Raw genomic sequence first — 14,687 nt, forward strand, 5'->3', positions numbered from 1 at the left:
GTAGTCCCAGCTACTCGGAAGACTGAGGTGGGGTCACTGCTTGAGCCTGGGAAGCAGAGGTTGCAGTGAGCTGAGATCATGCCACTGCACTCCAGCCTGCATGACAAAGCAAAAGAAAAAAAGAAAAAGGAATATCCTATTAAACAAAAAAACTGGCAAAACATACAGGAAAGATTATCCTTAATATTTAAATTGGCCATATCCTTCATATTTAAGGATAATATCCTAGTAGCCTTAATATTTAAATTAGGAAGTCTTTAGAAATGGGCTATCCCAGTGAGAACCTGCCTGACATTTAAGTGCTTTGTATACCATATTGCCAGTCCTATCAACAACCCCACATGGAAGTCTTGTTTTCATCTCAAAGATCATAGTACTAAAGGTTTAGCCAAGTGTGACTTGCCTAAAGCCACATAGCTAGTAAGTGGAAAAGCTGAGATTTGATCCACGATCCACATCTTATTCACCTTGCTGCCTTATTTTGTATCAGTGCAGTCTTAGATTAATGATGTCTGCTATCAGTAAGTCAAGTTGAGCACCATTTTAAGCATACTCAAGTTCAATGCATTACCATCATCAGGTCAACTTAACTGGCCCTGACCCAGAATATAATGTTGTGCTTTGCTATGGGATAATGCAGAAATCTTTCATGTAGTAAATACCTCGGCTGGCTGTCAGCCTGCCTGTCAATCATGATGGCTACTACATTAGGAAGTTTCTTCATCTCCCCAGATTGGTGCTGATGTGGAAGATGTAGAAGAGGGTAAATTGAGGGTAAATTGGGCCTATAAAGAAGTGAAGAAGAACACAAATAGTTCAATTATATATATTTTCTCCTGTTGCTCTGTATGTCTTGATTCTTACAGGCAAACCGATAATGTGTAAAGAGAAAATAAGAAAAGAAAAAAACAGGCACACATGTTTTTCTGCCTTACAGAAAGGTACAAATGACCACATGACTCAAGATAAAGAAAGCATCTTTTATGGGTTTATTGGTCCTTTAAGTTAATTGAAGTAAAGAAACTTTAAATTTACAAGCTAATATTTATCAAGCAATACAAATTCTTTTACCTCAAAATGTAATACTAATTCCATAGTAAACAACAATTTTTTATACACAGATATATGAAAAAAGTGGACAAAAACCTCGTGCCAGCATCAAAAAGTCAACAAAAAAACGACTCTTTCCATTTTACAATCTCTGGTTTCCATCACAAAAAAAAAAAGGGTGACATTCTTTTTAAAGTTTGGTAGCTTCACGAAACAAAGACTTCCATCTGTAAATAAATCACTTGCTCATCAACACACACTCTCAAGCACTTTTTTTTTTTCACAGCTTTTGTTTTGGCATAATGGCAGCATGGAGAGAAGGTAACATTTACAGGCGGACTTCATCAAAACCTCAGAAGGTTTTTATTTTAAAATTTTAAACGTAAAGAATGACTCTTAAAAATAAGAAATAACAGTCCATAATGTGGACATGTCCAAAGCCAAAGCTTTTAATCTCTTCTTTAACAGTTAAAATACAAGTTAGAAAGTTTGCTGGCAGTTTATTTCACAGGAATATATCAGATGGACATCATCTCTCAATGCACTCCTAACTCACAGCGATGAAGGGAACAGGCACACAGAAAATACAATGGACAGGGAATCCACCAGACAGGACCCAAACCTCAGGGCTGTCCAGGCCAAAAGCGCCATTAAGAGATGCTGGTTTGTTATTGGATAAAGGCCCAGATGACAGAGCTACTGCTTCATCACACTGATTCACATTTCGGTTTGCAATCTACTTTCCTCTCTCCTCATTTCCACATGGAGGAAAAAAAGTGATTTTCCTTTCCTACTCCCAGTATCATTTCTGACTGAAGTGTTGGTCTAAGACTGTGAACAATCCTGTCCAACAGGGGTGTTGCTAGGTGTCACCTACTAGGACCAGCCTATAGAGAGCCCAGAACCACCTGATGCAGGGGTGCAGCTGCTGACAGAGAATATGCAATTCTCCTCACCACTGGTACTAACACTAAAGGCTCTGCTAAAATGGACTAAATTATGTGAGTCAACATCATGTTTTCTGTTTTTGGCATTTCACCCCATGGAGAATTTCTATCTGAAACAAGCTGCTCTGAGGCCTGAAGACACCCGCCCCCCGCCCCCCAGTATCTTCCAAAGCTGTTCTGCAGAATCAGGAGTAACATTTAATACTGCTGTCATCTATAGAATTCTTTGTTTCTGCATGATTTGTCGCTGCCGATACTATATCCTCTAAAATCAACAGTATGCCAAAAGGCACTAATCTTTCACACTTAAAAAAACAAAAAAAAAGGTTTTGTGGTCCCTGTGTTTCCTTACATTATCAAAAATACTATTTGGCAAAAGCAGTACTTAGTTTTCCCCTCCCCAAAGCCAACCCTACTGACGGCCCTCACTTTCTTGCTTGTTTCTTTAGGGGGCCTGAGGACTGACTATGTTAGATCTCTATATTATTGAAGCTGAACAACTGATGACATTTCTAAAACTCTTTCTACCCAGGACTTTTAAACACTAGTTGAAGAAGAATAAGGCATATTAGTAGGTAAGGACGAATTCTCAAAAAAGTAGAGTTGGGCTTTTAACAGTCTGTGGTATTTTTTTAAATTCTAGATTTGTTGATTTTCAATTGCTAAATACACAGAATGTTTATATAGGAGACAAATATCTTATTTTGTTATTTTCTTCAAAGCACTTATTTACAGACTATCTATAGTAGTAAAAACTACCTGGAAAACATATTTTTCTGCCACATAGAAAGGGTTAGACAGTCATACTTAGGATGCATCTCAAATTTATGGTGAAGAAAGAACAGACTAACCCCCTGCGACAGAGCCCCCACCCCAACCTTTCCAACACAGACAACTTACACACACTCTGATACGTATAACTGTGAGGAGACCAGGCATCCCTCAAACAAAAAGCTGACAATCTACAGGGTGGGTTGGTGAAAATTTGGATTCCTGGTTTATTCACTGAGTTGAAAAAATCACAAGGCAGAAGAGAACAATTCCAACACATCCAATGCAAGCTGTGAGGCTGGCCCAGGAGAGAACATTTTCCTCAAATTTACTGATAAATGCCTCCTGCCATCTGACAGAGAAGACATAAGAAATGAGAGGGTGTGTCCATCTGCTGCCATCTTGAAGGCTTTTGGAAGTGAGACAGGAAATCCAAACTCCCAACCTAAGTTTGTAAATGAAGGTGGCCAAAGCAGGATTGCCCCAGCCCTATAACTGGATCACCCAGTTTCCAGAGGTCCTTAAAGTAGGTGTCTGGGAAGGTGGAGTCCAGATTGGTGTGTCCTGTCCTGACCACAGGCAGCCCATCTTCTGAGAGGAATCACCCCTCAGTGCAACCAGCAACCCATCTGGCCAGACTGGAACCCAGTTCTAACCCACCCCAAGACGCAAGCAGAAGATGCCAACACAGGCCTTGGAGGTTGCTCTTGACTTCCCTCTTCCTCCTCTCTGACCAGCTCAAGACAGACTGTAAAGAATGACTGTCCCATAGTCCAACAAATAGTGTCAAAACAGAGCCCGATGCCTGTGATTTCAAAGCTAACAATGGCAGGACCAAGTCACACAAACTCTGGATGTCCCCTGGGCTGCCATCCCAAGAGAGAAATTCCACTTGCAGACTGCCACATGGTCATCATGCCCTCCTTTAAAGCAGAACTTCCTGTCATTTGATCACAAAAGGCAGCCTCACACGAAGTGAGCAGCCAGTGTGCCTTCATTCAACTTCCCCATGTGGAGTGGTAACTGAGAAAACCATTCAAATCAACAACGTCTAGAACACACTCTGGGTGGGGCTGAAATCTGGCATGAAAACAGACTTAGCTTACAGTCACCATGATCTCCAGGTCATGCCAGTTTATTTCAGCTAAAGAAAGGTGTCTGGTGAGTTGAAGGAACGACATGGTGAAATATGGAGCCAGTCATCTCCATAATCACACTTTTAAGTTGAACAGGAATCATTATAAAACTTCTATTAAAGGATAAAACCCAACGCTAAGCCTGGTTGGGTGGTATGTTCCCTCCCCATTGAGGAGTAGTGGTTCCTTGCTCTGAGCAGAACAGCCTAGAATGTCTGTGTAGATCTACCACACTAGTAAGAAAAAGCAGTGCCCATGCTTGCTACAAACCACAAGGCTCTCTTAAACATCACTTGCATCTCTAAAATCTAATCAGTTCCTAGGACTCCTCTCTTCTGTCTTCCTCTGGATTTTAACCCAGGCGAATGAAATCTATCACTTCCCAGGCCTGGGGTCGCTGCTAGGGAGGGCCTTGCATTCCACCGCCATATGTATTCAAGCCTCAAAACCTATGTCTGTCTGCTTGAGGTAAAGTAAAAAATAGTAATAATAAAGATTTAAGAGAGGAGTAGTGATCTCAGGACCACAATTTTGTGGAAGCCAAGAAGGGTGGGGTGACGAAACCTCCACAAGGCAGTCTTTGGCACTGAAGCCTCCGTGTGACACTTCTAGGGAATATCTCCTGTGTGCTTGATCAAAATGATGAGGCAAATGGTTGGGGCTGCTGGCCCTCAGAGGCCTGGGGAGTCTGCTTCACCACCTAACACACCCTTCCTTCTGGGCCAGCCTCCTCACCTCATGAGATACCAGCCTGGAGGCTGGGAAGGAATCCTTTCTTCAGAAGGACTAGTTCTCCCAGAAAATTCGTAATGTACTCTGGACTTCCTGGCTTTGCTATCAATAACATGCCAGGAGGACAGAAAGTTTGCCTTGTTCCAGATCTTCCTGATGTCTCACAGCACAGGGCATCACATGGGGACCAAACAGAGCAAGACCAAATCCCACAGTCCCCGCCTCCCTTCAGAGCCAGCCATCTGCCTCTCACTAGGAGAGGGAGCGACCGCATGCATCCCACGCCCCTTCCCACATCTCCCAGTGAGGAATCTGATGAATTTTTTCAAGTGCTGCCTTCTTTCCCAACTAACCATTACACAGGAATGTTTCCGGGCTTTGGCAACTAGCAGACAGTCAGATTTCATTTTCCTGTAACTCCAGTTTTTTCCAAGCATTCATTGCACTGCACATTTGTAAAGCATACCTTCCCCAAGGCAGAGCTTCCTATGTTCCCAAAGATGAGCATTTGCTGCTGGGCTGGGCTGGCGTCTTCTGCCAAATATCAACAGAGGGCTGTCAACTTGCCATTAGACATACACCCTGATTCTCCCAGCACAGTGTCAGGTCAGACCCAGGCGTCCACACCCACGCCAACACGATGGCTTAGAGGTAGAATGAAGCACAGAATCACTCGGGGGTACAGGGGTTGTTCTTACCTTTCCACATCAATGAGTCATTTCTAACTATACCAAACTGAACATTCACCTCAAAGGACTTGAGAATGGCACAAACAGGGTTTAACAGTACAGGCAAGTACCAATAGATTTAAACATTATCATTGACTGCAACATTGTCAAACACAATGAAACAGAACCAAGCCGTCCTATGCTGTCCAGCTGTGGCATCAACAGCACCACAGCCTTGGCCGATGCGAGGATGACCTGCAGTTAAAAGTGGGCTTCAGTGACCTTGACAAGCTGCCCGCTGACCAGTATTTCCAGGTGAACCTGCATCTGAAGCAGCATCTTACAGCTGTTTCATTAAAAACAAAACAAACAAACATACAAAACTACCGCTTATTTGAGGCTCAGATTTGTAGTTTTACAGGGATGAGCCATGGTTGAAAGAACACAAACATGACATGTAGCTTCATTTCAGCAGAAAAAAAAAAAAAAGGAGTTGGAAGATAGATCGTGGGTGACTGTTTGCTTTGTGATCTAAAAAGTAAACCTGGTCATCGTCTGAAATGCAGCCTGGAACCACAGTCAGCAGTCCCCAGGAATCTGGCTGCACATTGAGGAGACTTGAGCTTAGCTGGAAACAAAGGGCTCGCCGTTGTATTTGTCATTTTCGAGACCAGTCCAGGTACTGAGTTTCCTTCCTGACCAGGAAATGTTAAGGGTTAAAGCACTTTATGTAGAACATTCACACTGCGTTGATAAATTTCGACTGTATCATAACAACACGACATACCAGCCCCCTCACCAAAGGCTTGCCCAGACATTCAATGGACACAGGAGGAAATATTAAAGTAGGTATTTTTGGTGAGGTAAAGGCAAATTGCACAAAGCTGACACAGGGTGTGGAGCTTGGTATATGCCCACTGATCTCAACAATGGGGGAGCTACTCTGACTTCAAGACAATAGATATTTCCTAACAGGTCTAATCCCTGCTCTGATGACAGTGAACAAGCAAAACACTGAAGACTTTCACAGAAAAAAGAAAAAAAAAAAAAAGCATTGTTTTTCATTTTACAGAAAAAGTTTCCAATCGATTGCATTCTAGTGTCAGAAACAAGCTTGGGGAGCATTACCCTGAGCTTCCCAAAGGCATCGCAGGAGGATGAGGACGCTGGCTTGCTCATTCAAGCATGGACGCACATTGACACTGATTTAAATGTCCCTGTGTGAAACAGAAACAATAAGACTCATCACAAGCAGGCAGCAGGCCACACTCACAGCTACAGGTCACTGTACGTTAAGGACTTGCCAGGGAGGCACCAACGTCTCCTAGGCCAAGACGCGTCAATGCTTACAGAGGCCAATTCCAGAGGCGCCAGGTTTCCGCAGAAAGCAACCGCTGCCTTCTGTTCCTGCCTCCTCCTCCTCCTTGAAAAGCAGGCCCCGGGTTCTCTCCCACAACAGGCAACTCAGCTGTCCCTAAAGAGGAAACTGTCATGAAATGCCAGAGCGTCAGCTGCAGGTTGTCTTGTCCCTTGGTTTCAAATTTTCGTAGTGCTTCACTGAATAGGTGCCTTCATAACACGGAGGTATGCTGCTCTTGCTGAGAGACGATTCTAGCCTCACAGACTCCACCATGGAATAAATACTAATTGAAAACCACTGTGGGGTGAAAGGTGGGGGAGGGAAAAATACACAAAGGAGAGATGTTTCTGTGGTTGTTTTCCCAGCGCTGCATCTCTGGCACTGCAGGAACATTCCGGTATGGGGTGCCAGGCTCTGTGTAGGTAGAAGAGTCTCCGTCCCAAGAAGGAACTTACTTGGCCTCTTGTTTCTCCTGCAGTAGTGGAATAATCGACTCCCACGCCATGAGACACTGGAAAGACAACAAACACACAGTATCAGCTTTGAGTTTCTGATTTTGGGTCAGCTTCTCAATTCTGCTCGGATCTACCCTTTCACTGTGGATCCCACTGGGTCACCTTTGTCTAACGATGCCTGGATGTATCCTCCATAACTATTACAAACAAGGAGGTAACAAGTGTTTGTTTGGAATGTGTCACCCCATCTTTATGAAAGACAGCAATATCTCTGCAAGGCTTAAATGCCTTCTTGTTGGTCTGTAAAGCTCATATCCAGTGAATGGAAATGGATTCGCTGGAGGAAATTCTTTTCCTTTCAAAAAAAGCAGAAAACAGCCCAAGCAGGAAACCCCTGAAGAGGCCCTAGGACCTCGGCAGGGATGGAGACACTGCTCCAGGTGTGGGTGGCGCTTGTGCAGGATGGAAATCATAGTTGGAGCAGGCTAGCCACCTGAATCGGAGTGGGTGGAAAGCCCACTCTTTCTCACCAACCTCAAGTTTGCTTGTTTGGGCCACACCTGAATCTCCCAAAAGGGAACATGGAAGAGGGAAGCCGGTGTTTATTGAGTTTTATTATGTCCAAGCACGGTGACATACTTTACATTAGTTATCACCAGTCCTCACAGCTCCTCTGTGAAGGAGAATTATTACTTGACACATACACACTGATTTCATGGATGGGGAAGACAAGACTCAGGTTAAATAACTGGCCCAGACACACAGCTTGTCCATGGCAGAGCTCATGATTCCCCCACTGATGCTCTCTCCACTACACCAACCTCTTTCATCCCAGATCCTTGTGAAAGGCCAAGAACTCAGAACACTCTGGCATTGTCCTCTGAGAGCAGAAATGATTCTCCCTTTGGAAAGTCTCTTGCATAAAGAGGGCAGGTGAATCACATAGGCTTTTTAGTAGCAGCCCAGGGTTGAAGGAGGACTTTGTACTGAGTCATTTAAGAAGGAGTTCTGAGGAGGTGGGAGGAGTTTTGGGGAAGTGGAGAGGGGTTCTGAGAAGGCAGGAGGGGTTTGGGGGAGGTGGGGAGAGGTTCTGAAGAGGTGGGGAGAAGTTCTGAGGAGATAGGAGAGGTTGTGAGGCACAGGAGTTCTGAAGAGGTGGGAGGAACTGTGAGAAGGTGAAAGGAGTTCTGAGGAGCGGAGGAGGTGGGAGGAGTTCTGAGGAGGGAGGAGGAATCCTGAGGAGGCAAGAAGAATTCTGAGGTGAAAGGAGTTCTGAGGAGGCAGGAGGAACTCTGAGGAGGCAGGAGGAATTCTGAGGAGGTGGGAGGAGTTCTGAGGAAGGAGGAGGAGTTCTGAGGAGGGAGGAGGAATCCTGAGGAGGCAGGAGGAATTCTGAGGAGGGAGAAGGAGTTCTGAGAAGGTGGGAGTAGTTCTGAGGAGGGAGGAGGAATTCTGAGGAGGGAAGAGGAATCCTGAGAAGGTAGGAGGAATTCTGAGGAGGTGAAAGGAGTTCTGAGGAGGGGGGAGGAGTTCTGAGGAAGGAGGAGGAATTCTGAGGAGGTAGGAGGAGTTTGGAGGAGGAGGGAGGAGGAGGAAGGAGGAATTCTGAGGAGGTGGGAGGAGTTCTGAGGAGAGAGGAGGAATCCTGAGGAGGTGGCAGGAGTTTTGAGGAGGTGGGAAAAATTCTGAAGAGGTGGGAGGAATTCTGAATAGGTGAGAGGAGTTCTGACAAGGGAGGAGTAATTCTGAAGAGGTGGCAGGAGTTCTGAGGAGGGAGGAAGAATGCTGAGGAGGTGGGAGTTTTGAGGAGTGAGAAGGAATTCTGAGGAGTGGGGAGGTGTTCTGAGGGGGGAGGAGGAATCCTGAGGTAGGAGGAGTTCTGAGAAGGGAGGAGGAATCCTAAGGTGGGAGAAGTTCTGAGGAGGGAGGAGGAATTCTAAGGTGGGAGAAGTTCTGAGGAGCGGGGAGGAGTTCTGAGGAGGGAGGAGGAATTCTGAGGAGGCGGGAAGAGTTCTGAGGAGGGAGGAGGAATTCTGAGGTAGGAGGAGTTCTCAGGAGGGAGAAGGAATTCTGAGGAGGGAGGAAGAGTTATGAGGAGGAGAAGGAATTCTGAGGAAGGAGGAGTTCTGATGAAGGGGAGGAGTTCTGAGTTGGGAGGAGTTTGAGGAGGCAGAAGGAATTCTGAGAAGGTGGGAAGAGTTCTGAGGAGGGAGGAGAAGTTCTGATGATGGGGAGGAGTTCTGAGGAGGCAGAAGGAATTCTGAGAAGGTGAGAGGAGTTCTGAGGAGGGAGGAGGAGTTCTGATGAGGGAGAGTTCTGAGGAGGTGGGAGGAATTCTGAGGAGGTGGGAGGAATTCTGAGGAGGTGGCAGAAGTTCTGAGGAGGGAGGAGGAGACAGGCATCCTAGGTCAAGCCAGAAAAAGAAGTGGTGAAATTGCTCCCTGATTCCTCCTTGGTGACTCTGAGGTTAGAGAAGAAGCTAAACTCAGAAGCCCACCTTATATACAGAAGATGGTCTGGGGTCTGTGGCATTCCAGGTCCTGCTCTCTCCCTAGGCCATCACTTCCGATCTGCAATGGACTTTGTATGTCAGCCATGGGAAACCAAGGCCATATCAGTTTTCTATTTGGTCCTCAAATGTACCAAACTCTTTTCTATCCCAGGGACCTTGCATATGTTGTCTTCTTTACCTGGAATATATGTTCTCCAAGCCTCTGTCTCTGAGACTCAGATGAAATGTTATTTCCTCAGACTGGCCTTTCCTGCCCACTCCACCCACCCCTCCCACCCTTAGTCTGCATTACGCCCCCCGGTATTTTCTCCCCCCGTTTCCGTTCTTTCCCTTATCTCACTCTGAAGCTGTGGGCTCCTCTGATGAACACATACCCTCCACAGGGCAGGAATCCTGCTGTTTATCAATTTGGTACACACTGCTCCTTGCACACAGCAAGTGCACAAAAAGCATTTGTTAAATATGTATAGAAGCAATACCAGGCCGCAAGATGGTGGCCCTGCCTGTGATATAGTGGGAAGACAGATAGACATGTACTTAAGACCAGGGTTGGGTCCTCCCGGGACCAGGACTTTAGGAATGCTGGGATTAATTACCAAGGGGAGCGATGGTGACATTTGACATAGTTGGTTTTGTAGTAGTGGGAAGGCCGCTGAACAGCGGAGGGAAGGTGTGGGAGTTATGGAAAAAAGGAACTCTGGGAAACAGAATGCACTACTGCACTCCAACCTGGGTAACAGAGTTTGTGACCCTGTCACAATATATATACACACACACATATATACACATAAACATACACACACACACATGTATGTATGTATATATTGCGACAGGGTCAAAAACCGTTACCCAGGTTGGAGTGCCGTAGTGCACAATCATGGCTCATTGTAGCCTTGAACTCCTGGCTCAAGCCATCCTCCCACCACAGCCTCCGGAGTAGCTGGAACTATAGGCATACGCCACCATGCCTGGCTCATTTTGTATCTTTTGTAGAGACAGAGTCCTACTACATTGCCTAGGCTGGTCTTGAACTCCTGGGCTCAAGTGATCCTCTCACCTCGGACTCTCAAAATGCTGGGATTACAGGCGTGAGCCACTGCACCTGGCCTCGCATTGGTTTGCTGGATATATGAATCAAGCAAACCTTGACTGAGGGGACTGGGCTGTAGCCTGATAAGAGTAATCTCCATGTGTGTGTGGTGTGGCATATGTGGGGGTTGTGTGTGGGGTGTGTGTGGTGTGTGTGGGGGGTGTGTGGGGGGTGTGTGTGTGTGGTGTGTGGGTGTGGGGTGTATGCATGGGGTGTATGTGTATGTGGGGTGTATGTGGGGGGGGTGTGGGGGCTGTGTGTGGTGTGTGGGTGTGGTATGTATGTGTGGGTGTATGTGGGGTGTGTGTGATGTGTGTGTGTGTGTGTGCAGTGCTTAACCTGGGGTCCACAGGTCAAGGGGATCCATGAGTAAAACTTTTCAATAGTTCAATAGAATTGCTTTTCTCTGTAATCCTATATCCCTTTATTTTAGGTATTTAAAATCAATATTTTGAAGTCCATTTAAAAAACAAATGAACAGTATTTTGATGAGGGATCTATAGGCTTCACCAGATGACCAGAGGGGTTCACTGCACAATCAAAGTGAAGGGCCCCTGTGTACAGAACCCCAACACAGAGTAAAATAACCCCAAAGCCTCCATTCGGTGGCAGCATGCCTGTGCTGAAAGTCTGACTGGCTCTGGGAGGCAACCAGCGCCAGGCCCAGAGAGCATGGAAGACCAGTGGGCTGCTTCCCTGGCAGCATGTGAAAGGGAAACCCCTGTGAGCACCCCCTCTGCTGCCAAACCCAGCACTACAGCCACACGGCTAGGCAAGGGCATGAAGCAGGAGTCAAGACTAAGCAGCTAAAATAAGGGAAGGAGACGAGACTAGCAGAATTCCCAGCTTCTGGATTTCTGGTAGGCCCATGTGAAAGGCTCCGGGCATTAGAAACCAGTCTTGTTGGGCACACTCATTACCTTCTCATAATACTGGATGTTCTTGTCAGCCATCCCCATGAGTAGCTGCCGGAAGTCCTGCCTCTTGTTGTTCTGCCACCTCTCCATGTCAGCTTTCAGGTCAGCATTGAAACACTCCATCCGATCTTGACATTTCTCAACGTCCGCTGGCACCTGGAAAAGGGAGGGACACATGGGTGCCCTGCACACAGAACTAGCATCTCTTGCCTTGAGCTCCTCCGAGCACACATTTGTCAAAGGCTAAAGCCCTACATTAAAATGCCATCAACACGCTCCGTCCTCTGGAGGCATTTATTTGGAAGCAAAGACTTGGGTTTTCAGGTCTAAGGAGGAGTTCTGAAAAGGGGCTTTCCTAACCTGAATCTTCAAACCCATCCAAACACAACAGAGACTCATGGGGGACACCCCCATTTACACAAAGGAAGAAGAAACACTGCAAGTCAGAGTCATATGTCTTTGGTTCCTTTTAGGATTTACTCATCCACACTTGAAAGTGTGTGCAGACTTTGCAAATACACAGCAGTATTTGCATTGCCCTGCTATTTTCCTGTGTCCCATATTAGAACTAGAAAAGAGGTAGGTTTTCCCAGATCACATGAACTATTCCATTGCTGTGACACTTGATGATGCCTTTCCTCATTAATCAGAGAATTGCAATAAGACAACTACTGGCCAGCTGCCTCCTCTGAACCCCACATTATAAATAAACTGGAGGCTTGTTTATGCTTTTCCCAATAGCAGATATTTTAAAATGGAGAGTTAGAGAAGTCTGAGAAAATAGGAAGAAAGTTACTTACGCATGTCAAAAAAAAATGTGAAATTCAGGCTGGGCATGGTGGCTCACGCCTGTAATCCCAGAACTTTGAGAGGCCAAGGGGGCGGATCACAAGGTCAGGAGATCGAGACCATCCTGGCTAACAAGGTGAAAGCCTGTCTCTACTAAAAAATACAAAAAAATTAGCCGGGCATGGTGGCGGGCACTGTAGTCCCAGCTACTCAGGAGGCTGAGGCAGGAGAATGGCGTGAACCTGGGAGGCGGAGCTTGCAGTGACCGAGAGATCGTGCCACTGCACTCCAGCCTGGGCGATAGAGCGAGACTCCGTCTCAACAACAACAACAACAACAACAACAAAATCTGAAATTCAAAGAAGAAATAAACAGCAGCCTATTTCAAGTTTTTCTTAAAGAGGTTTACAAAACTTTCTCAAAAGGGAACTATGTCACTTGAAATTTCACAACTTTCACTTTGCTTTGGTGAGTTGCACCTATCTTGTGCAGCTGGGAGTGGGCCTTGCGGCTACAGCACTTCCGAAAGCTGGCTTCTCTCTCCTAACTCAGGCACCCCACTGGGCCCTAATGGTGGTCAGGGAGCCAACATGCCCAAAGCTAGGTCAAACCCCCAATCTGCCAACTGTATCCCAACCACAAGTGAGGCCTTCCTTATATGTTCGGTGCGGTGGGGCCCATGAACCAAACTGTCTCCAAGCCATGGCTCACCAGTGGGAGTCCATTTCCATCGATCGGGGAGGTTTATACCCAGGCAAGGAGCTGACACAGAATGATGCCAATGAGAAAGACAGGCCTGAGGGAGCTGGACACCTTCAGGGTACTCAGCCGTCTTCTCCACAGACCACATGGAGATGGCTGTAGAACACACGAGCCAGGGAAGACACAGCTAAGGCAAGCGAATTCGAATGTGCCTGACAGGGGAACTAGACATGGGTGAAACCAGGATGAGCTGGAGAGAAAGAGGTAACTGACACTTTAAGAAATTAAAAAGCAAGGAATTTTTCTGTTAAGACGGGGAAAGAGGCCTTCTTCAAAGTACGTAAGCTTCTGGCAGAAGGAAAAAAAGTACTGGGCTGGGTGCGGTGGTTCATGCCTTCCAGCACTTTGGGAGGCCAAGGCAGAAGATCGCGGGAGGTCAGGAATTTGAGACCAGCCGGGGAAACATAGCAAGAACCCCATCTCTACAATAAGTAGGATGTGGTGGTGGTGCTGTGTTGTCCAGGCTGGTCTCGAACTCCTGGCCTCCAGCAATCCTCCCACCTCAGTCTCCCAAAGCACTGGAATTAAAGGTATGAGCCACCGTACCAGGTCAGAGACTGACTTTTTCTTCTGATGCCATGATTTAAGTCTCTTTTGCCTCCTCCCAACACCACCCATTACTATTGGTTACCTCAGGAAAAAGGGAAATAAAAACCAGAGTGTCCCGGTCTTGCCTCTCCAGAGTCACTCCAGGAATCAGCCTCAATGGAAAGATGCCCAGAGAGCCAGCATCTCTGGCTGGCTTCACCTCCCACAGGCACAGGCCAGTTCCCTTACCTGTCTCCTGGCCACTGCTCATATTTGCATCGGGGTGAGGGTGCTTATGAGCAACTTCCTATTTGCTTAATGAAACTTCTGCTGTGGGGAGAAAATGGAAAGGCCTGGAAAGAGAACCTCACCGGGACACGTGGAGAAGAGGGCAGCCGAGGTCTCTGAATCAGAGGACTTTTTACAGAGGAAAGATTCCCAGGTTTAAAGATTCCCAGGTCTGTTCTGGAGATAGGAACTCTGACTGACCCAGAAAAATTAGGGTCTAAACCACGGTTGTGGGTTTTATGACTACCTGAGCCTCGGTCTGGGAAATATTTGGCTTCTCAGTTTCACAACACATTCTGTGCTTGGCACTGAGGAATACAAAAGTACTTGGGTCCCAACAGGCAAATCCTGTCTCCCGTAACCTACAGGCTAGTTAGGAAGAAACAGGAACATGCCTAGACACTGAGGTGAGATGTTGCAAGTGCTGTCGCTTCCCCTGGAGCCCCCGTGATAAGCATGCTGAGGAGGACGGAGAGGGAGGCCAACCTGGGGAGATCGGGCCTCATGGAGGAAACGGCACTGAGGCGGCTCCTTAAAGATGACAGATGTGAGATGTGTGACCACTCGGAAGGCACTCCAGAGTGGCAGTACACGCAAGGGACAGAGGAGAGAAGACACCGGGACCCACCGCAGGTATCATGCACAGGCCGCAGGGCCCACAGCGGCATGGAGAGGGAACTAC

The 14,687-nt window shown here is 46.7% G+C and overlaps 1 protein-coding gene across 4 annotated transcripts in view; it reads right to left on the reverse strand.

Annotated features, from left to right (window-relative positions):
* Positions 1-966: 966 nt before the first annotated feature.
* Positions 967-14,687, reverse strand: part of SNX30 (sorting nexin family member 30) — a 125,032-nt gene continuing 111,311 nt past the window's right edge. Inside the window, exons 8-11 of one of the 4 annotated variants that reach the window (XR_004443609.1) lie at positions 11,642-11,794; positions 7,120-7,175; positions 6,655-6,778; positions 967-6,521 (exon numbers count right to left, since the gene is read on the reverse strand). Coding sequence is in view for 2 of the 4 variants with exons in the window: in XM_033237785.1 (XP_033093676.1) it covers positions 6,769-6,778; positions 7,120-7,175; positions 11,642-11,794 (219 nt within the window). In the remaining 2 variants the exon portion in view is untranslated. Of the gene's footprint in view, positions 7,176-11,641; positions 11,795-14,687 lie in introns of all 4 variants that reach the window. The other 3 variants (XR_004443610.1, XM_033237785.1, XM_033237786.1) reach the window with 3 other exon arrangements.

This window comes from Trachypithecus francoisi, unplaced genomic scaffold (genome assembly GCF_009764315.1).
Source record: "Trachypithecus francoisi isolate TF-2019V2 unplaced genomic scaffold, Tfra_2.0 Lachesis_group16, whole genome shotgun sequence".
In the NCBI taxonomy this organism is placed as follows: Eukaryota; Metazoa; Chordata; class Mammalia; order Primates; family Cercopithecidae; genus Trachypithecus; species Trachypithecus francoisi.